This window comes from Chamaea fasciata, unplaced genomic scaffold (genome assembly GCF_029207755.1).
Source record: "Chamaea fasciata isolate MVZ Bird 193981 ecotype frontalis unplaced genomic scaffold, bChaFas1.0.hap1 SCAF_4, whole genome shotgun sequence".
NCBI classification, from domain to species: domain Eukaryota; kingdom Metazoa; phylum Chordata; class Aves; order Passeriformes; family Sylviidae; genus Chamaea; species Chamaea fasciata.
Window position 1 is genome coordinate 18,460,987 of NW_027094089.1, and position 21,853 is coordinate 18,482,839.

Here is a 21,853-nt window from a genome sequence, read left to right on the forward strand (position 1 = left end):
GTCCCCGGGGGTCTCAGTCTGGCCTCAGGGGGGGACTCTCAAACAGGAATTTCTGTCCCCTTGGGTGCAAGGGACCTGTCTTCGTGTTTGCCTCTGGTTGGAGTGTTTGTCCCCACGGGAGTCCCCTGTGCCTCTACCAATGTACAGGTGGCTGCACACGTGTGGAAGTCCATGTGTGAGCATGAGTGTGATGGCACATGCACACATGTGCATGAGTGCACACACCACTGAGTTTGTGCAAGGGAGCACAAGCGACCACCCACATATGCGTGTGCCTCCCAGCCCCACTGTGGTGACCTTGGTCCCCTGTGGGCACTGCTCAGGTACCAGGCTGGTGCAGCACTGCTGGTGTCTCACCAGGTGCAACCTCACAGCCCCACGGACATGATCTCAGCAGCTCCAGTGTCATGTTTCCTTTCAAGGCACAGGGCAGCCTAATGGGATCCCCACCCATGGATGAGCTGCCACTGGGGGCTCATGGGGGCAAGCCCCACAGCCTGGCTGGCACAGCTGGAATTGTGCCCTGTCTGATCCAGCCCATGTCTGAGAGCTCTGGTGGGCATAGGGCACCTGTTTGCAACTCAGGGCTCCAGAAACTGATCTGGAGACAAGCGTGAGGTGGGCTGTGAAACCTCAGGCACTACAGGTGTTAACCCAGGGTATCAAAGGCCGTTGGGTTGTCCTGCACCTCCAAACTGGGCCCTGGTGCTCGGTGGGTGGCACCATACCCTGCACACCACCCTCAGTACCAGTTTGGTTCAGGAGTTCGTTTCCTTTAATATACACAGAGTCGCACGGCTGCGGTGGGAGTGTGGGGAAGGGGCCGGCGCCGCCGAGCCCCCCGCGCTGAGGTAGAGGTGAGCGTTGCTCCACACCCACCTGCTTTGGCACCCTGGGGCACACGCGGGTGGAGGTGCCTGCCCAGCCCCAACGAGGTAGTTAGGAATGCCCTCTGTCTCCTGTTGCCTGTCTGGGGACCCTGGCACCCAGACAGTCTTTGGTGGTGGGGGGGCTCTGCTGGGCAACCCTGCCCTCCCCCCACCAACAAGCCCCACCGACATTAACCCCCAACCCCAGCCCCACCCCAATAAGCTCCACCCTCACCATTCCCACCAATATCCCCATTATTTGCCCCCCCCAGGGTGATCCCCCTGAGCTGAGGACCTGGGGGGCTGAGACACCACCACCCTGGGGGTATCTCAGGGCAGGGGCAGCAAGCCCAGGCAGCACAGGAGGGCTGGGGAGGGGCATCTGCAGTGGGTAGGGGGTGCAGTATATATTTAGGGGCTGCAGCGTATAGGGGCTACGATTTACAGGGGCTGCAGAGTATCGTGCCTGCAGTGTTTGCACGGAGGGTGTGTATGGAGAGGCAATGTGGGCATCAAGGGTATGTGCAGGGGATGCAGTGTTTACACTGAGGTGTGTACAGGGGCAGCAGTGCGTGCATTGAGGTGGATTAGGGGCTGCAGGATGTAGGGGGTGCAGCATGCAGGTCCCAGGGGTCCCCCAGGCATCAGGGCAGCAGGAGATGTATGGGGGGTTTACCTGGGGGTAGTGCCTTGGGAAGGAAGGGGTGTGTGTGTGTGTGTGTGTGTGTGTGTGTGTGTGTCAGAGGGCACATGTGGAGATAAGGGACAAAAGGGCCCACATGGGTGTTCACAGCCTTGCATGGACACAGCTCAGTTTTGCTGCAAGGGGCACCTTTGGGTCCCCCATCCCACCTTGCTGGCCCAGCTGGGTTCCACAGCTCAGCCCCCCAGACTCTGGGCACCCTAAGCTGCTTTTAGGGTGGAGGCACATCTGCCTTACAGCGAGGTGCTAGTGGGAGTGTGGCTTTGAGAGGAGGCTGGGAGCAGGGGGCTTGGGGCAGGCATGGGGTTTGGACGCGTCTGGGTGCTCCCTCCACCAGGTGCCAGGGTGGCTGAGGGCCGGCGAGCAAACAGGACACCTGGAGGACAAGAACAAGCAGGTTAGGGCGAGCCCAGGGTTGGTGGATCTGCTTACCTCGCCCCCAGCACCCAGGCTGGGGAGTGTGGGACCAAGGCTCATGGGGGCTTCAGCCCCCTCTCATCACCTGTGGTGTCTCTCCCAACCCAGTCATCTTTGCCTGTGTGGGGCAGCCTGTGGGGTGGTCCAGGGCCCATGTGGCTGGCAGCCCTACATGATGCTTAGCCCTGACCTTTCCAGCTCGATAACTATTTAAGTTCTGAAGGCAAAGCCATCAATTTTAATTGTGGGGTGTCTCAGCAGGACAAGCATGGATCTGGGGGGCACAGGATGGGCTGCTTAGCCAGGCTGGTGCACACTGGTACCCCAAAGGATCTTCTGCTCCAGCAAAGCACCCTACCATCTTTCCCTGCACCATGCTCTGCAACCAGCCAAGCCCTACACCCAGCCAGGGACCCTCTGGGAACACAAGCATTGGGGTGACCCCAAATCCAAGCCCTGCCTTTGGGACCTTGGGGTGTGGAATGACCCTAGCTGCGGGGTCACTTCTCGGCCAGAGTCTGTCCACCTATTCACCCCCCACTTTAGCCCTTCATTGCTAGCACTTGCTTTGGGCCAATTTCCATCCTTGTCAACCCCCTCCTTCTCCTGCTCCCTCTCCCCAAGCCCTGCCACTTCATTACAATGGATTTTATAGTAAAGACATCAGATTGAAGGAAGGACTTGCTGGCCAGGCAGTGGCTATAAGTTATTGGATTTCCCGGCCGCAATTACATGGGCCAAGCAGCCCTTCTATTTACCTGTGTAGACAACTCCATTTATTTCTATTGACATGTTGATACTGCTAATGCTGTTGGTGGACAGGTTCAATGCGGTCTCCTGTCTGTCATCTGGGGAAAGGAAATACCAATATGAGTGTTAAGTGAAACAGAAACAAAAACCTGTCCGAGACAGATAAGCTGGGACCCAATCCCTCTGGGCATCCATACTCCTCTCCAGTTGCTGCTGTTGCTCCCACCTCGGGTGCCAGGGAAAGGGATGACCAAGGCTGAGGTGCTGCATCTCGTTACCTCGGCTGGAGATCTTGACATTCATGGGGAACTGGGAGGCCATGGCCAGGAGGTTATGCTGAAGTGCGTGTTGCACCAGCCGCTGCTGCTCCTCCACTGTCAGGGCCACCTTCTTCTCTGGGGGTTCCCCTGTCTCCAGCTTCTCCCGCAGCTGCTCCAGCACCACTGCCTGTGAAGCAGCTGCTGCTTGGGCTGCTGTGAGATGGTGGCTGGCCAGTCCCACCGGGATAGTGATGCGCCCCGGCACTGATGCTGCCAGCATTCCATCCTCTGCAATGACCAAGAGAGCTCAGCGGGTCCCTCATCGCCACCTCACCCCACCGTACCCAGTGGTGCCAGCTCCACCCCACCAGCAATGGGGCAGGGCAGGCCACCACTCCCAATATCTGGGCACAGTCCTTCTCCAAAGGCAGGGAAAATACAGGTGTTTCACTCCCTGAAAGGGACTAAAAGAACAACATTGTTCCTATTTTCCCCATGCAAAAAGGGCAAGACCAGACGGGACGTCTCCACTGCTGGAGCAGTGTGGGGAAGTAGTGGGAAGAGATGGTTGTTGCTGGGCAGATGGGATCCTCACTCACCTTTCTTAACGCTGTGCACTTGGCTGAGCTGGCCACAGCTGTGTGTGGAGACACTAAGAGCTGGCAGAGGCATTTTGGGGGTGCCCAGCAGGGTTGGGGTGCTGGCTGGCGAGTAGTTGAAGAGTGCTGTGCCGAAAGTCTGCCTCCGCCCCTCCCGACGGTTGCTGTCGATGGCAGCTTGGAGCTCTCCGGGAGAGCTGAGTGCCCGCTTCTCACATTCGTAGGGATACAGGTACTTCATGTATCTGCATGGGGAGAGAGCCAGGGGGAGATACACAGTCGTGCTCCTCTCAGCAAGCCTCCTGATGAGTGAAGAGGCCTTGGGAAGGAGCAGAGCCCTCCAACTAATTTTGTGTTACTCCATGTCAGACCCCATCCAGGGCTCTGGGACATCTGAGCCAGCAGGTGCCCCAGGGCAGATGTCCCCCACGTGGCCAGGCACTCACTGTGTGCGGAGGGTGAAGGCAGCACTGGTGATGGAGGTAGGTAGGTTGAGGCCCTTGGTGATCTCCCGCCAGATCTTCTTGTTGATGACTTCGACCAGGCCACCCTTGTCTGTCACCAGCTGGTACAGTGTGTACAGGTCCAGCACTTGCTTGGCCATGATGGGGATGCGGTTCACTGGTGTCCCTTCCGGAGGCACACAGAGACAGAAGAGGGTGTGGGGGCTGCCCACAGGGGCCCTTTGTACCTGGGATCACAGCCCCCACTCTTCCCCCACTGCCACTACAGGTACCCACAATGGGAGGCACATCTCTCCGTGTCCAAGGGCACCTGGGGTGTAAGCAGGACCCCAGGGTGCCCAGGAGAGTGGCACTGTGTCAAAAAGTAGGGGAGACCTCAACATGCTGGCAGAGGATCACCTTTGATGGAGCTGTCAGTGGGGCTGGGTATGCTCTCATCTGAAATGTGGAGCCACAGTGGGATGGGCAAAGTACCTTCTTCAGACACCCTTAGATAAGGTTGTTTCTCTACAATTCTCAGAGCTATCTGTACAGCACCAATCTATGAAATCTCTCAGAAAATCCTAGAATGACTCAGTTTTCAATGCTCTTTCAGAGCCCCATAAAGAGAGACTCCATCTACACTTTAAAAAGGGACCCATCCTACAACCTTTCTGAAGAGGGATGACCCCCACAAGCCTTCTGGGAGGACTCACCCTACCATCTCTCAATGAAGAGGTTTTCTCTTCCAGCTCCAGACTCTTCCAAAGAGTTCCTGAAAAACCTCTTAACCCTACAGATAGCCGCAGAAGTTTCCTCTGCTTAAAGGACTTTAGCGCCCTGCTTCAAGAAACTTGACCCCAAATCCTCTTCAACTGCTCTCAGTAGAGATCCTGACCCCTGGTGCCCCAGCATCACCCTCCTCTATGAGGCTATGGGGCAAGAGGACACGGGTTCACCAGGGTTCTGTGAGGCCAATATAGATCAGCATGGTCTCCACAGCCACTAAGTCTGGCTAAAATCCCAAACCCACTTCACAGCACTCCTAAAAAACCCCACAGCCTTGCTGTGCTCCATGCCTCCTTGGGATGACAGTCTGGGCATTTGCTGGAAGCTGGGCAGAGGGACAAGCATCCCATCCCATATTTATTCCTCCTGTGAGGTGGTGGGGCACAGGCAGTATCGGAAAGCCATCCATTTGGCTGAGGGAGGCTGTCATGACTGTGCTTCGCCCCTCAAACAGAGCCGTCATTCACCGCCATCCTCCAGCATCCCTAATTTATGGCCCTGATATTGGCTTGGCTTCTTCACATAAGCCTGAAAAATGAGCTCTTTTCATTCTTTTACTGAGTTCATTTAACTTTTTTTTTTGTGTGTGTGTCTGTGTTGTTCACCAGGTCGGGAAGGGGGAGAGGAGTTTATCCTCCTGGGAGAAAGGCAGAGATATTGACTTGACATCTGCTGTCGGTAGCTCACCAGCCCCGCTCAGGGCTGCTGGCACAAGACCCATCACCTCGGGGGGGCCCAATTTGAGGGCTCTCCCTCACTCCCAGTGCCAATGAGCTCTCACAGTCTCAGCCCCCAGTCAGTGGCCCATGGATTTCTCTTCTCTTCTCCCCTCTCCAGCCTTGGTGGCTTACGAAAGTGCTTTGCCATTAATCTTGGAGCTGTGCGGGGTGCATGGCCGATGCCTGTCCCACTGACAAAGGCACCTGTCTGCATCTCCACAGAGTGATGGCCCCAGCCCCAGCCAGGGCGAAGGGCACAAAAGCCCAGGGAGGTGATGCAGCCATTGTGGTGCTGCAATTAGTGCCTTGATTGATTAACAGCCCCATGTTATCAGCAGGGCACTCAGATTGGTGGTGAAATGGTGGGGGGGGGGGGGCTGCATGTGAGCAAATGCAGAAATAGCCCCCTTCTGTCCCTGATTACTACCTTTGAGGTGCCACAAAAGTTGGGGCATGGCATGGCTACCCCACTGCCTGTAGCCCATATCTGATGGTGGTCGTGGTATCGCCTCTATGAGCCACCAGGGCCAGCTGTGCCCTTGTGCCATGGGGTGGCCTCAGAGGGTCTGCCTCCCAACCCATTTTTCAACCCTATACATTTTCCACTCTGCTGACAAATGTCAGTGCTGATACTGTCCTGACAGACAGTAGAGGGGACACAGTCCCTTTCAGCAGTGCTCACCCTATGGACATCAATCCCTCCTGAAGACCTTGGGGACACAGCCCGGGTGTCACAGACCCCTGCCCATAAACCTCTGGGTGCCCCACCTGCATCTGCGGTGGTTCTTGCGTGCTGTTACTTACCCAGCTCTTGATGACTTCTGGGATGCCCTCCTTGCTCCTCACTCTGTCCCCTTTCTCTTTGGTACCTCAGTCCAAAATTCCTGTCTCCTCCAACACATTCATGCACACCCACTCCTGCACCTATGCACCCACACACTGCATGCCCTCCCAAAGGGATGGCACCCACTGGAAAGAGAGGCAGGACAGAAGAGATGGAGGGAACAGGAGTGGGACATCCAGACACAGAGGGCTGTGGAGCAGTGCTGTCAGGGAAGGATTAGACCTCCTCCCCACACCAGCAGGCACTTACTTAATTAGCCCCAGCCCCAATAGCGAGGGAGTTAATTAGCTCTGGAGAGAGAGATAATGAAGCTGCAGAACAGCCCATGAATCTTGTACCTGATGGATGCTGGGGGGCTGAGGCAGCGCTGACACTCCCACTCACTCCCCACAGCTCTGCACCAGGGCCAGGGGGCACGCATGGGGCAGTACCCAGCCCACTCATGGCCTACAGCTGGCCCCAGTGTGGGCCCTCTGGCCATGCCAGCCACTCACCACACACCCCTGAGCACAACAAATTTGTGGTGTCCCAGCCCAACTCAAAAGTCAATCTCTGCAGCCCCACAGCCAGGTGGAGACTCTTATCACACTTCCAACAGCAGGGCATGTGGACGACTGCCCCTCTCTGCCCTCCTTCACCCCACATACAGCCAGCCCCAAAGCTCCTGCACTCCCCTCAGCCTTTCCCCGTTAATTAGCTCGGCATTAACCTCTGCCTGGGGTTTACTGGCTATCGAGCGGCTTGTTCATTAATCCACACACCGGCAAAAGGCTCTAATTAATACGGCCAGCCGCAGGCCCGCACTCGGCAACTTTTAATTGTCGAAGGCCTGGCCGGGGAGGGCGAAGGTTAAAGCATTTATCGAGTCCCCGGGAGCCGGCTCGGCCCCCCATGCCGATAGCAAAGATTTCAGATGAGGATGGGTTGGCTGTCGAGCCCTTAACCCTTGGGTGCCCGCGCTGCCCGGATTGCTGGCCCCACTCCCGCTAATCATAGGCATCGCTGAGAGATGCTGAGAGTGGGCATCCTCACCAGGCGCTGCTAACAGGAAGCCCTAATGGGCACTGAAGGGCATTCCCACCAGGCATCCCTAAATGTCCTGAAAACTGCTAATGGGCGTCGTTAACAGGTGAAGCTAACGCTTGTCACCAAGGGGTATGTTAATGGACATCCCCACCAGGTGTTTCCAGTGGGCATCCCTGCTGGGCATCGATAACGGACACAGGATATCGGCATCACAGCTGCCCCGGCTTGGGGGGAAGCCCAGGGGGAGCACCGCAAGACCTGCCTGAGAGTTTTGCAGAGACCCAGAGCAGCTCAGAGCCTGAGAGCAACAGACCGTGAGCCCCCCACCAGCAGCCAAGGCAGGGGTGGCAGTGGCACCCACCCCAGCCACCCACCTTTACCTCTCTTCTGCATGAAGCCGAAGAGGTCATCCAGGAACTCCTTGCGTTTCGGGTCCTCATCCAGTTCATAGAGCTGGAGGCAGGAGAAGGAGAGGGGTCAGTGCTTCCAGCATATGCAGGTGAGAATGGAGAGCAGAGCAGTGCCTGTGCCAGAACCTGGCACCACCCCTGGCCCCTCCTGGCTGCTCTGCCAGCAACAGGAGGCTCTCTGTGCACCGCTACAACAGGGTGCCCCCTGACAATGCCCTCTGCCTCAGTGTGGGCTCTCCCTGTGCCTGGGGTCTGGCATGGGCTCCCCACAGACCACTGACTATTTTGAATCTTTGCTGCAGAGGCGCTGAGTCTGTGCCTCAGTTTGTCCTGCCCCTAGCCCTCTTAAGTGCAAGAATCACAGCCCAGAGGAATCAGCAAACCCCGAGCCCCAGAGAGGATCCTGGGATCGCGATGCTCAGCTCTGCTCTGTCACTGCCGAGTGCTGGGGTTCCCCAAGTCCCAGCATGGGATCAGCATCCTCATCAGCGCTCATCCCTCACAGGGACACAGGCCCACCCAAAGAATGGGGGCTGATCCCATCCTGGGGAAGGAAAAATCAGCTGGACCATGGCACTGGGTACCATTGAGGGAACTGCAAGCACCAGGCTGCCATGCGCACAGGATGCAAACATGACACAAACATGTGGCTGTAGGGATACTGATGTGTGCTGGATGATCTGGACACGTGGACAGAGCCTGAGCTGAGAGACAGCACTGGGGAGACAAGTGCAGCCCCTACATCAGGGACACAAAGTGCCACTCTGTGCGAAACTCCAGGCTTGCCTGATTCCAGCACAGCGCCTGAGTGACCATGACAAATTGGAGCCTGCTAGATCGATGGCCCAGCAGTAAAAGTCAGAGCACATGAAGGAAAAATTAGCACCAATCGAAGACGCCATAGACACCAATTCCTCCCAGCAAGCCCGGCAAGAATTTAAAGCCATTGAAAAGAAACAAAACTCAGCAGTCCAGAATGGATTTCCAAAACATATACAAAGAAATGCAAGCTGGAAAACAAAGTCAGGCACAAAATAGAGTCGTTTAAAAAACAATTGTGCTGGGAAAGGCCGTTAAAAAGCAATAGAAAGGGAGCACCCCCACCCCCCATTCTGCTCCACACAGAACATCATTCACCAGACAGATAAAGGGACCTGTGCTTAAGGGTCATCAGGCTGCTGGGACAGTGGGATGTGGGGATGGGAGTGGATGCCATGGGGACACATGAATGCAGAGATATGGGAATATAGGGATATGGGGTTGCCGGGACCCAGGGGACACAGAAATGGGGTGATGCAGGGATGCAATGGGGACACATGAATACAGGGAGATGGGAATGTAGGGATGTGGGGTGAAGGGACTTCGGGGACAAGGAGATGTGGGGATGCAGGGATAGGGGAATATGGGGACCGACAGGGATGTGAGGATGCTTCTACAGACCCCATGGTTCCCACCACTGAACAGACACACCTAACATAGTCCCTTGTCTGACTCAGGTGTCCTTGTCAGGGACAGATCAGTGCTAACTGCTTGTCCCTAACTTCCTCTAGGGGTTCAACTGCCAGACTCACACCATACCCACAGGTACTGGCTGCCTGGCTCCATGGAGCTCCTTTGCTGCTGCTTTGCTCTCTGGATGCCACTTACCCATCCTCTCCTTGCAGCAGGGTGCTCTTGGAGTGTGCCCTGACACCTAGGTGCCAGTATTGTGTCCCTCTCCACCTCAGTGTTCCCTGCCTCACTCTGTGCCCCCTCCCCATTGCCTGCTCTTTTCCAGGAGGGCTCCGAGCCATTGATTACAGTAAATAGGTCAGGCTCCGAGCAGAGCTCCAGGAAGCTGCTTTGATTTCTGCCCCATGAAGGCTGTGTCAGCCAGGCTTTGCCTGCATTTCCCTGCCTCCGGAAGGCCTCCACACCAAGCGCTTTGACATCGCCTGACATCTGGCTTGTCAAGGCAGGGGCAAACACCCAAAACTGGCAACTACTACTCATTCCACTGCAAGGGGAAGCCATGGCCTTCCCAAGGGTTACCCAGTGGATGGGCTTCAGCACCCACACACCTCTGCCCTGGGTGCCACTCGTGCTTCTCCTCTCTTCAATGCAGGCAGGATCCTACCCAGAGCAGGCTGCTACTGACTTCAGCCCTCAAAACAGGTGTGACCTCCAAGGGGCAAGTTCTATTTTTCCACTGTTTATTAACCTCTAACCTTTTATCTGTGGGGCACTGAGATGCAAAAACACATTACATCAAACAGGGAGCAAAGGTCAGCTTTTAAGTGGAGATGAGAGTGGAGCTGAGTAACTGGGGACAAGCCGGCACAGCCCTTGGGTACGTTTGGGATGTGTGGGGTGTTCCACAAGATTTGGGGATGCTCAGGCTGGAGAAGAGGTCTCCTGGGTCACACACAGTCGCTGTGCAGGGACACATGCCTCATCTGGTGCCTCATAACCCCATATGGGCTGCCACAATCTCACATGAACACATACAACCCTACACAGGCACACACAACTATGCCTGGGATTGCACAACCCCACAAACGTGCACAGGTTTGTGTGGGTCCACTTGAGTGTGCAGCCCACTTGAGTGTGCACAGCCCCACATGGGCATTGCACAGCTCCACACAAGCATAGGCACAACCATGTACAGGGTCACAGATCCCCCCTAGTGCCACACAGAAGATCAAACAGGCAAGTAAATCCTGCACAACCTTGCATTGGTGTGCCCCCACAGGGGGCACGTAGAACATAACAGGAGTGTGCACAAACCTGTGATGCACATGCACATACAGCCCACATGAGCACAAATCACTACACAGGCACACACAGCCACATCTGGAAGTGCACAGCCTCCCAAGGCATGTGCAGCAGTCTGGTGTGTGCCGACTTTCATGGGCACACACCAGACTGCAGGAGCATCCACAACCGCATCCATACATCAGGGACACGCACTCCAAATATGTGCATGCCCAACCCCAGACGGAACAAGCACATGGCTGTCTGTATGTGCACCCACAACCCAAGACTGGAACACACAACACCACACAGGCACTCACAACACCATATATACATGCACAATTCTGGACAGGCACTCACAACTCCAGAGTGGCATATACAACCCCATTACGGAACACACAACTCTAGACAGGTATGCACAACCCTAGACAGGCACAGGTAAATCCCAGCTGGGCATGCATAGCCCCAGGTGGGCAAACAGAGCCCCACACATTTGTGCACAACCCCAAACAGACATGTACAACCCCATATAAGCACACACAAACAGCCCCAGATTGGCACACAGAGCCCCAAACAGCCTCAAACACAGAACTCCAGAAGGAGATGTACAGTCCCAGACACGCATGCACAACCCCAGACAGGCACTCCACATGGATGGGTACCCCAGACTCCGCAGGGCACGTTGCCCCAGAGCATCCCCTCTGTGTGCGCCTTAAAGCAGTGGTCTGAGCCTTGCCCCAGGGCAGTTGTGCAACACAACCAGCGGCTCCTGCTTGCGGTGACCTATGAGCAAGGACCCTTTTAATCGTGTTTGAATTGATATAATTAGTAACTCATTTAACAGCATCGATGTAACTATATTCCTCTATAAACGGAAGTATTAAACTGTCAAGCCCCGGGATCGATATTCCACTGATGCGCAGTGCAGCCCTGCTCTGCTGACCTCTGGGACCTCTCCATGCTTGGCCACCCCACCGGCCTTGGAACCCCAGCAGCACCCCACCTCCACCTGGCACTGCTGGCCTGGATGCTTGTGCAGGACTAATTCAGTGTGTCCTCATCCCACACCCCATGCTGGGTGCAGCTCTGGGACCTGCTCCCTCCTGTCATCCCATTGCCATGGTGACATCTATATTCCTTAAGGGATGGGGATAACGGGGCTTGTCAGGCAGGTTAAAGGTCAGCGGGTCGAACATGGTTTATTAACAGGACATGAACAGACCTTGTGCTTCCTCCTCCTCCTCCTCCTCCCCACGACTAAGTAACGTTGTTAGCATCACTCATTCACCCAGGAGGTGATTTTCCTGGAGCTAGGAGGGCTTCTAGAGATGAAGCTTGAGTCCCTGAGACCCCTTAGCCTAGCTGACATCCTAGATAGAGGGAAGATGCAATGAGGTGCTAAGCCACCCCCCAGGCACCTCAGCTTGCCCCATCCTGGTGAGCCCCCACACAGTCCCCCCTGTACCCTACTAACAAAGGAAGTGATGTCAGTGGAACCCCCACAGTCCCGGCTCAGCTGCCACCTCCTGCTGGCAGTGAGGACTCAGATCAGCAGCCAGGATTCAATCCACTTAATATGAGCTGTATTGATCATGGACCCTGCTCAGCTCCCCCCCACCATGCAAACCCCCCAACCCTGAGCTGCTTAATATCCACCACATTGATTAGCCACACTGCTAATTTTTCCATCTGGCTGCTGTTCACGCAGCACGCCCAGGTAATGCTCACATCCCTGCACCCCCCAGCCACACACCACGGGTGGCTGACTGCTGATGCACTGTTTTGGAGTCGCTGCACCTCTCTGGAGCCTGACTGTTGCCTCTGACATCCTTCCTGAGGAAGATAGTTGGTGCACAACCAAGCACCCAGACACTGGTGTGTCCTCCCCTGTGCCCTGCTGGCATGTCTCAGTTTACCTTGCAGGGAACTACAGAATCTGGCCATTGCCAGTTGAGGCAGAGCCCTGAGCAGTATTATAATAATAATAATAATAATTATTATTATCCCAATAATATCCACAGTTAGAGTCTTCCCTGCCATGGGGCACACACAGTGAACTAAGGGTTTGCAGGTCCCTCCCCCCATCCCCACTGCCAGAGCTGAGGGGCAGTTCACTCACCGCCAGGCACAAACCACCCCCTGACCTTGCAATCCACTACTCGCCTCTTCCACCAGTTGTTAATAAGTTAATGGTTATGGGACAGCTTTGCCGGGATGGCCGGCTGCATTTGAAGGCAGTGCTGGCTTTTGTGGGGACACTCCCCCCCTGACCCCACAGCCCTGAGGGGTGCAGGGTGCTCACTCATCCCAACACCACCAACCTCAGCAGTCACCCCACTAGCATGGCTGGAAGTCTCTGTTTGGAGACCTCTCCCAGCTCTGTGGTTCCCCCTCAAAGACTTTCATCATGCTTAATATTTAACGGCGCTTTACAGAGCAGGCAGGTTTAATCAGCGCTGATATTGCGGCGGATCCGGCAGGTCATTAAAACCCCCCTTCTTGCCGCAGCCACTCCCGGGAGGGCTGCCTGCTGCAAACATTAACCCGGCCCCACGCAAGGTTTGCTGGCAAGTGCTGGCCTTGGGACAGCAGCCCCCCACCCATAGCCTGGCCCCAGCGTGACGTGGGGAGCTCACAGGGTCCCCAGCCTTCTGCTTAACATGCTCTTCAGGAGGGAAAACCGAGGCAGGGGTGCTGGCATGGCTACCCCACAGGCTGGAGCCAGAGGAAACATGGTGCCCATGGCTGTGCGGTGCCATCCTGGGCACCATTCATGGCCCTGTGTCCCATATGAGGGCTGCAGCACAGGAGAGGCGGTCCCGGCTCCCAGCAAACACGCGTCCCCCACGATCAGCCCCTTGTTACTCGTTCATGGCTGAGCAGGCAGGGAGTCAATGAGTGGATTTGTTCGGGTTAACCTCCCTGACCCACCGGCGCTTGCTACTGCCTCCCCCTCCATCCTTGCTTTCCTCTCCATGTTGCCTCCCCCTCCGTTCTCATCCCCCCCCGCCCCTGATCCCTCCATGGGTGACTGAAGCCATGGGACATCCTTCCCCTTCAATCCCTTCAATCCCTTACTAGGTGACGGGAGCCAAGGGACCCTGTCCATGGCCAGCACCACCCCAGGTGTCCCCAAGGGGCATGCACACGCACCCCTGTGGTACTTGCATGGGTGAGCACACAGGGCATGCTGTAGCACACACCGGGGTCTGTGCACACACACACCTGCTGTGGAGCTGTGTGAGTACAGGGTACACACCTGAGGGGTTGTGTGCATGCCTGGGATGTGCATGGACTGTTCAATCCCCCTCCCCACCATACACCTCTGGCCCCATCCCCTTCCTGCAACTTCTCTGACGGGACAATGTAGAAGGAAAGGTTGGTGGCCACCCCAACAACACCCTGTCAAAGCAACCCCAGCTCCTGCCTTGGCCTCTGAAACAGCTGTGTGCCTGAGCAGAAAGAGCATCTGCGCCTGGTTCTCACTCATGCCCTCCCACAGACATGGGACATAAGCTTTAGATCCAGGATGGAGAGCACAGCCTCACCAACAGAGGCATTTCCAGTGGGTGCCCTGTGCCCCGTGCCTGAGGGGCAGGCTTCCAGAGCCCCCACATAAGAGTCTGCTCACCCTCTGCACACTCATGCACACTGCAGTTTGTTCTGCAGATGCACACACGTGTCAATACTCTCCTTGTGTACCCTCACCCTGGACAAACAGCCCCCCCCAAGCACAGTCACACAGCCCCTCTACGTGCTTCCCCTCTGCATGGAAGACCCTGTCCACACTTATGCATCCCTATACACTCTTCACATAGAAATACAATCCTTGTGCACATCCATCCATCCATCCATCCATCCATCCATCCATCCATCCATCCATCCCCTTGAGACCACAGTCCACCACCCCAGATACGACCCCCCCGCAGCCCTGCCTAGCTGGCTGGCAGCACAGGAGATTTACCTCCATTATTAACCAATTAGTGGATTATTGGAGGCCCAAGTTGATGAGGGCGTGCATCCTCCCCTAAGACTCAATGGCATCTGATTTCAGGGATGTAACTGGGGAGAGAGCTGGAAGCAGCCTCAGTATGAGCTCCTGACGGTGCTCCTCTCCCCTCCACAGTGAAGGTATTCTCACACCCTCAACTAGTTTTTACACCTCCTCTTTGGAGGTGTAAATCCCAAACCCTTTGGACCCCTGGTTGGAAAATAATGTTGTGGCAGTTTATGAGGCTCTGAGCATCCCACAGGCTCCAGTGGGGCCAAGAAGTGCCTTGGGGGCAGCAATGGGAGCAGGGGATGGGCACCACCAGGACAGCCTAGCACTGTGGGCTGTGCAAGAGGCAGCTTTGGAGGGGGCTGGGCCCTCAAACCCTGCCTCAAGTACCCATGGGTCCATGCAATTCCAACACGGTGACACTGGTACAGGCATGCACATACCTGAACACCCTGGGACACCACATGTGTGTCTGTACATGCACACAGGTGTGCTCAGACTCGTGTGAGCACACGCACACGGTGCCATACACCCACAGCCATTTGGATCCATGGACACCTGCACGCTCATATGGATCCATAAACACATTCCAGCTATTCCATGGGTTCACACACACACTCTGCAGGCTCCTGTGGATCCATACACACACACAGAGGGTCTCCCAAGTACCGCTACACATGGGGCACTCATGGGGGTCCACATACACACACACCCCCAAGCTTACATGTGCATTTATACAGATGCACACACTCAAGTTGGTCTGTGGGCACACACACCCCCAGAACAGCTGTTTGCCCTTCCAGCCACACCCCAGCAGCCCCCTGATCCTGTGCTGTGCCCTCCACTGCTGCTGGGTTGCCAAAGCTGTTGGAGCTCCAAGGATTAGCACACTGACCCTTGCTGCTGATGCCACATACCCACTGCAGGTGGTCCCAGATTAGGGGCACAGCTCTCCTCACAGGTTCACTGGAGAAAAGCCTCCAGGCAAAGACGAGGGCAAACACACTACATCCATTCCCCCCTCCCTGCCTCTGCAGTGTAACCAGAGACCCTCTAATTTAGCCCTGGGAGCCCTTGGTCCTGCGCTTAGGTTGAAGATGCACTGACAGCAAGGAAGGGGCTGTGGCAAGGAGACTGCTACCCTCTCCTCAGAGTGCCCCTCTTCAGCTGTCTCCATTCTCTGAACATTCCTGCGTCTATTTCCTCCATCTCCAGGGACAACACCACAGGAGAAAGCAGTAGGGACTGAAATAGGAGGGTCCAAACCATAGAACCTTCCACCCCATTTTAGGATGACCCCCCTGTGGCACAAGGAGGTCTTTGTCTACAGGGGCACACACCTTCAGGCTCTGAGATGCGAGTGCACACATTCACAGCTGGCAAGTTCTCCCTAGATGCATGTTAAGGACAGGTGGGTGGGTGCAAGGGGTAACTGCTAGCATCATGGACAGGCAGGGCAGGAGGAACAGCCACTCCAGGGTTAGGCTGAGGATAATGGCAAACAGCTGCTGGCAAAAGCAGCCACCATCCACCACCAAATTAACCACTGAGGCTACCAGACACCCTGGGGTTCCTAAAGGGCTGGCTGGGGCTCAACCCCTGCAGCTGCTCCTGTGCAGGGAGGAAGGAGTTTCAGAGAATCCTCATCGCCCCAGTCACAGGTGGGTGTGAACATGCTGTAGGAACCCTGACAGGGAGGCCATTCTCCAGCCAGCAAACACTCCATTAACAGAGAGCTGGATGCAAAGCCCCAATGTTTGAGACCCTTCTGCCTCGGGAGATGGAGAAGCCCTGGGTTCTGATGTTGCTCTTCTATCATTTAGAGGAAAACAGCACACCCACCCCTGTCTATATCCATGGATTCCCTAGGGGGAAACCTGAATTCATGGAGCTTAGCTTGGCACCAAAATGCCAGGCTCTTACCCATTAAGTCAAACACAATGCAGCACCACAGAATTAAAACCTGAAGGTATTCCAGCCCTTAGGGAAGCTGGGGTTCATGGCTAATGCATAATCAGACCCCACTTGGTGACCCCCACCTCAGGGCTGGGTCTGCCTGAAAGCCCTGGGTGTGGAGACCTCCCAGACCTTTGCCCAGGTCTCTACCTATGTGTCCTTATCAATGTACATAAACTGCCGCCGGGGGCTGATGCAAGAGGCAGGGCTGAGGGGGTCTCTCAGCCTCATAACATTACAGCAGCCCTCCGAGACAGAGCAAAGGTCTCACCAACCCCCTGTTCCCAAACCAGCGCCTCAGGAAGCATACAAAACTATAGCATACGTGTGGGGTATTTTCCTGAAAAGCTCCTCTGTGTAAAGCAGGATTTGTCCATTAACCTTGTGAGTTTTGCCACCACCACCTTGTCCTCTGCTCCCATTTTTAGCACCACTGTGCTGTGTGGAAACCCTTCCCCAGCTGGTCCTGCACCAACCTCCCACCCAATCCCCATCAAGGCATCCTCCCCACCGCAGAGAGGTGAGAAAGTCTCTATCTGCCCACTTTCTGCCAAAAAGCCTGAATTTGGTGGTCTCTGTTCACTTAGCTGTGCCCCCAGTCCAGGAGGACGAGAGCAGGGCCAAGCCCTGAACCCCACCCCAGATGATGGTATGATGGCTTGTGCAGTTTCAAACAGGGAGTCCTGGTGGGAAATACAGCTCTGGCCACTCCAGGGTCTCTCCACAGCTCCAGGACCCTCATAACCACACTGCCACTGCCCCAGCAGCTTTCCAGCAGACACATGCTGCCCCCCCCACCTCCCCCACAGCATCACAGCCCAGCCCCTGGGAAACCTCCGAAAGCTGAAGCACAGCCACCCTCCCCACTCAGTCCCTGCAGAGAGTAGAGAACCTGTTCCCCAGGCTGGGTGAGCCACAGCCCTGCAGCCTGGAGAGGACCCAGCAGGGACACGTCCCTCCCAGGCAGGGGTATGTGCCCTCCTGCATGATCTCAGGGGAGGGACAGGAGTGACAGCCACCTTGCAAACCCCAAAGCAATCTGGCACCTCAGCCTGTTCCAAACTGCGGAAGGACATCCCGTTGTTCCCTGGGCTAGCTGGAACATGCCACAAGGTGGGAAACAGAGGTGTGGGTCTCTGGATGAGGGGTCCATCACTTTTCCAATCAGGCTTGAAAAAACCCTAAGAGATCAAACAAGGAATGAGCCAGCTCTCTCCCTGGGAAGCTGGGGCAGGATTTAACCTGCACCCCAACCTCTCCTGTCATCCCTTTCCCACTATTCACAACATTCCTGCCCTGCACAAGGAGTGCGGGCAGCCCCAGACAGGGGTAGGGCGGGAGGCTGAAGGACGAGAAATGCCGGGGATGCTTTCCTAGCCTCCCCGGGGAGGGAGGAGCTGCTTCCCACCTCCTGGCTGACCCCGGGAACCGGACAGTCAGCCTTTTTCTGTGAAGCGGGGTGTAATGTAACACTTCCTGGACGAGCTGTTTGGCCCGTGCAGCACACCAACACCGGCCCTCCCCGAGCTGCTATAAGGCAGTGTCAGGCTCCGGCAGCATCCCCGGGCACAGCCAGGGGCATGTTCTACCCGTGCCCTGTCTGCACCTGTACCTTCTGCCTTGTACGAAGGGAGTGAGGCCCAGTCCCCCCAAATAACAACGTGTTGAGCAATGTGAAACAGAAAAGACAGCAGCATGCCACCATAGCAGCCAAAAGTTGGGTCCCTGCTGCTGTTCCCTTCCTCTTCTGCCAGAACTGGATGAGACTGAAGTGCCCTCATCCCTCTGTCCTTGAGCAATGCCGTCCTAAAAAGCCACACAACAGCTGTATGGGGACACGTCTCTCTGTTCTATCCCCTCGCCACATCTTCCCTGTCACCCACTGTGCCTCTCTCTCTCCCCCACAACGAAGCTGAGCACATGGGGAGAACAAACCTGTCCTGGCACAGTGCACTCCATGCCCACACCCTTGCATGGAGAGGCACCTGCTGTGTGCGAACCAGAGCTTGCACAACCCAGCTCAGATGAGATCCACACACATTAAACACAGGGAGACTTTTCTCCCATCCTTTATATGAGCACCTGAAGCCCTTTCCCCATGCCAGATCTCAGTTGCAAACGCGTCTCCCCTAAACCCACCAGAAATGAGGGGATAGGGTGCATGTACTACTCCCTCCAGTACAAAGAAATAAATCAGTGAGCTGCATTGACCAACCATAATATGCCCTGGCCCTTGCAGAGACACAAGGGAACTCAGCTCCATGGCTCGCCAGCTCTTTGGGGTGACCACACACCAGAGCCCTTGCCCTTCTTCATCTCTGCAAAACCTCTGTGGTCAGGAGTCAGCCTGTTCTACCCATTATGGAAAACACAAGGGATGGAGCTGGCACAGATCAGGGTGGGCACAGGGAGATGCCTGGACCCTGGACACCCTATCATGATGCACGGCCTGTGGACAGGCACAGGGGACACGGACGAGGTGGGGTAACGAAGCAGGGTTGAAATGGGGTTTGGTAGCAGGGAGATGGGGAGCATGATGATGGGATGATGATGATGCCTATAGGGTGGTGACAAGGCTTAGGGACAGGGGCAGTGGGGAGCACTCAGGGAGTACCCATTTCGGGGAGGATGAGGGGGGTTAATTTAGGGTGGCATCGCAATAATGTCTGGGGTTAAGGGGGATATGGGGGATGTCTACTTGGGGTGTATCTGGGATCGGGTGCAGTGTTGCCCATTTAGGGTGGGACGCAGACAGGGTTTGGGAGTAGTGGGGGGCATAAGAGGCGTCCATTCAGGGAAAGCTGAACCCGAGTTTGGGGACCATGGGGGGACACCGGGGATGCCAGCCCAGAGCAGCCGGTGCCGGGGTAGCAATGCCTCCCTACCTGCTTGAACTGCTCCTCGTAGGTCCATTCGTGGTGCGGAGGCGGCGGTGGGTCGCGGGGCTCCCCTTCTTCCTCCTCTTCCTCCTCCTCGTCCTCCTCCTCCTCCCCCGCAGCGGCGGGCGGCGGGCGCGGGCCGGAGGGCGGGCGGCGGCGGGGAGCGGCGGGTGGCGGCCCGGGGCCGGGGCCAGGCTCTACCGGCGGCCGTCGGGGAGCGCCGTCGGGGCCGCGGGCCAGGCGGGCCGCCTGCTGCCGCTGCAGGCTCTCCATCACCGCCGCCAAGCGCAGCCCCCCCGCCGCCCCCGGTCCCCGCGGCGGGGCGGCCGGCTGCGGGCACAGGGCACGGCCTCAGCGCTACCGCCGGAGCCGGAGGAGGAGGAGGGAGGGGAGGAAGCATCCCCCACCCCACCCACTCTCCCTGCCGCTCCCGGGGGCCTTGCCCAAAAGTTGCTCGCGGAACCGTCGCCGCGCCGGGCGCGCCTCCCGCCGCCGAAGGGGGTGTCTCCGCCGCCGGGACCACCCGGCACCCTGCCCCGCAGGGACCCGGCCCTCCGGTACCACATCCTCGCTCCTCCCGGGGACGGGTCCGACCCAGGAGCCTCCATCCCGCCGGGGACCCCCATGTCTTGCTGTGACTTCCACTGGGAACCGCGTTCTGCTGAGGACCCCTTCCCTCCCCGGTCCCAACGGAGACATCCGCCCCGACGGGGATCCCTCTCCTACCGAGCCCCCCACTGCCCCGTCCCCGCCGGGGACCCCGTCCCGATCCCGCCGGAAGGTCTCACCGGGGGCCCTGTCCTCTCGGGACCCCCCCTCCCCTCTCACCGGGGACCCCAATCCCCGCTCCCTGTCCAACGCGGGTGTCCCTACCCCGCTCCCGCCATGCACCCCCGCGTCGGCGGAGCCCCTCCGGCCGCTCCGTCCCTCACCAGGGCGGGTTTGGCCGCCAGGCTGGGGTTTTCCACCATGCCGCCGGCTCCGAGCGCCGCCCGGGGCTCGCCCCGCCGTCCCGGGGGGCACGGCCGGCTGCTCCGCCCGGTCCCGGCCCCGGCCCGCCGCTCACATGGCGCCGCGCCCGCCGATATTTCTTTTATTCCGCAGCAGATGAGGGTGGGTGGGATTTTTCCCTCTTTTCTTTCTTTCTCTCTTTCTTCCTTTTTTTTTTTTTTTTTTTTTTTTTTTTTTTTTTTTTTTTTTTTTTTTTTTTTTTTTTTTGCAACAAGTGGCAGTCAGACAGCAACACCCCTCCCCGCTCCCATTTGCTAGCGCACGTCTAGGGAGTCACCCGGGGAGGGCTGGGCTTACGGCCGCCCCGGGGTATCGCCCCGGACCGGCCCGCCGGGAGCCTGTCCGGAGCCGCCCTGCGCGGGCCCGCGGGAGGGGTCGGCGCCGCTGGTGCGGCGGGCTGTGCGACCCTCAGTCTGTGTCCATGTGTGGGTGCTGGCCGAGGGTAGTGCATGGGAGTGTGTGCAACCTGTGCACACATAGACGTGTGAGAGGGGAAGGGAGTGTGAAGGAGGGAGGGGTGTGAGAGGGGTCTGTGCACACGCGTGTAAGAGGGTGCTGCACCCATCGCACACCTTTTAGAGGGTCTGTCTGTGTGTGTGTAGATACCTGTCAGTGCTGGGAGAAGGTGAGTGTGTGTTCATTGCTTGCATGCGTACAAGTGTGCACAATGGGATGGATGAGCCTCCCCCACACGTGTGTGTGCAGGGCATCTGAGCAACCTTGTGCTTGTGCACAACGGGAGAAGTGAGTGGATTACACGTGTCTGTATGGGAGCCCCCACAGACCAACAGGAGTGTGCCTGGTGTCTAAGGTGTGTGTATGCCGTGGGGGTGCATGTGGAGAACGTGTATCCATCACCTGGAGCAGTAACCATGCACACACATGTGCAAAGCCATGTGCACCGTCAGAGGAGCTGAGTGCCTGCAGTGTGTGCACACACGTGTTTGCTCTTGGGGATAATAATAAATGCCTTATATATGTCCATGGGGAGCTTGTGTGTGTGTGTTCTGTGTGTTCACCTTTTGGTGTGTGCAATCTCTGTTGGGAGGGGTAGGAGTGGCAGGAATGTGCACACACGCTTTTTTGGGGGAAGTGGGTATGTGTGCTTATGCTACCAATCCATGTGCAGACGCAAAGGGGTGTTCGGGGCAAGCTCCAGATGCTGAACCCTGAGTTCCATTCTCCAGGGCTGGGCTATCACAGCAGTGTGACCCATGACCCTCAGCCTGGGACTTTGAAGGATCTTTGTGGCGTGTGCTGTGGGTGCCTGGCCCCTGGCTCAAGGGGTCAGATTGTAATGTGGCCTGGATACCCAAGGAGGCTTCCTGGCATGGGAAGAACAAGGCCATGTATCTCTGTCACTGGAGTGGCTCAATGCTCCTGGTTTGCCCTGTGTCCCTGCTTGCAGGGGGGTAAACTGTGGCACCAGGCTATCATCAAGTCTG

The 21,853-nt window shown here is 57.0% G+C and overlaps 1 protein-coding gene across 2 annotated transcripts; it reads right to left on the reverse strand.

The window, feature by feature from the left end:
• Positions 1-266: 266 nt before the first annotated feature.
• Positions 267-20,613, reverse strand: ARID3C (AT-rich interaction domain 3C). Of its 2 annotated transcripts, none has more exons than XM_066182301.1 (8): positions 20,330-20,613; positions 19,404-19,727; positions 7,800-7,872; positions 4,045-4,228; positions 3,599-3,843; positions 3,018-3,287; positions 2,748-2,837; positions 267-1,948 (listed from the first exon to the last, which is right to left on the reverse strand). In XM_066182301.1, the coding sequence occupies exons 1-8, from the start codon at positions 20,366-20,368 to the stop codon at positions 1,806-1,808; spliced, it is 1,368 nt and encodes a 455-aa protein (XP_066038398.1). In that variant the 5' UTR covers positions 20,369-20,613; the 3' UTR covers positions 267-1,805. The 2 variants fall into 2 exon arrangements, with proteins under 2 accessions (XP_066038398.1, XP_066038397.1); XM_066182300.1 differs by having other exon boundaries at positions 7,794-7,872.
• Positions 20,614-21,853: the final 1,240 nt, after the last annotated feature.

Coding starts and splice junctions, on each gene's coding strand:
- ARID3C (XM_066182300.1), bottom strand. CDS start 20,368: ATGGTGGAAAACCCCAGCCTGGCGGCCAAACCCGCCCTG. Junction 19,728..20,329: donor TGGCGGCCAAACCCGCCCTG/GTGAGGGACGGA, acceptor CTGTGCCCGCAG/CCGGCCGCCCCGCCGCGGGG. Junction 3,288..3,598: donor AGTGCACAGCGTTAAGAAAG/GTGAGTGAGGAT, acceptor TGGTCATTGCAG/AGGATGGAATGCTGGCAGCA.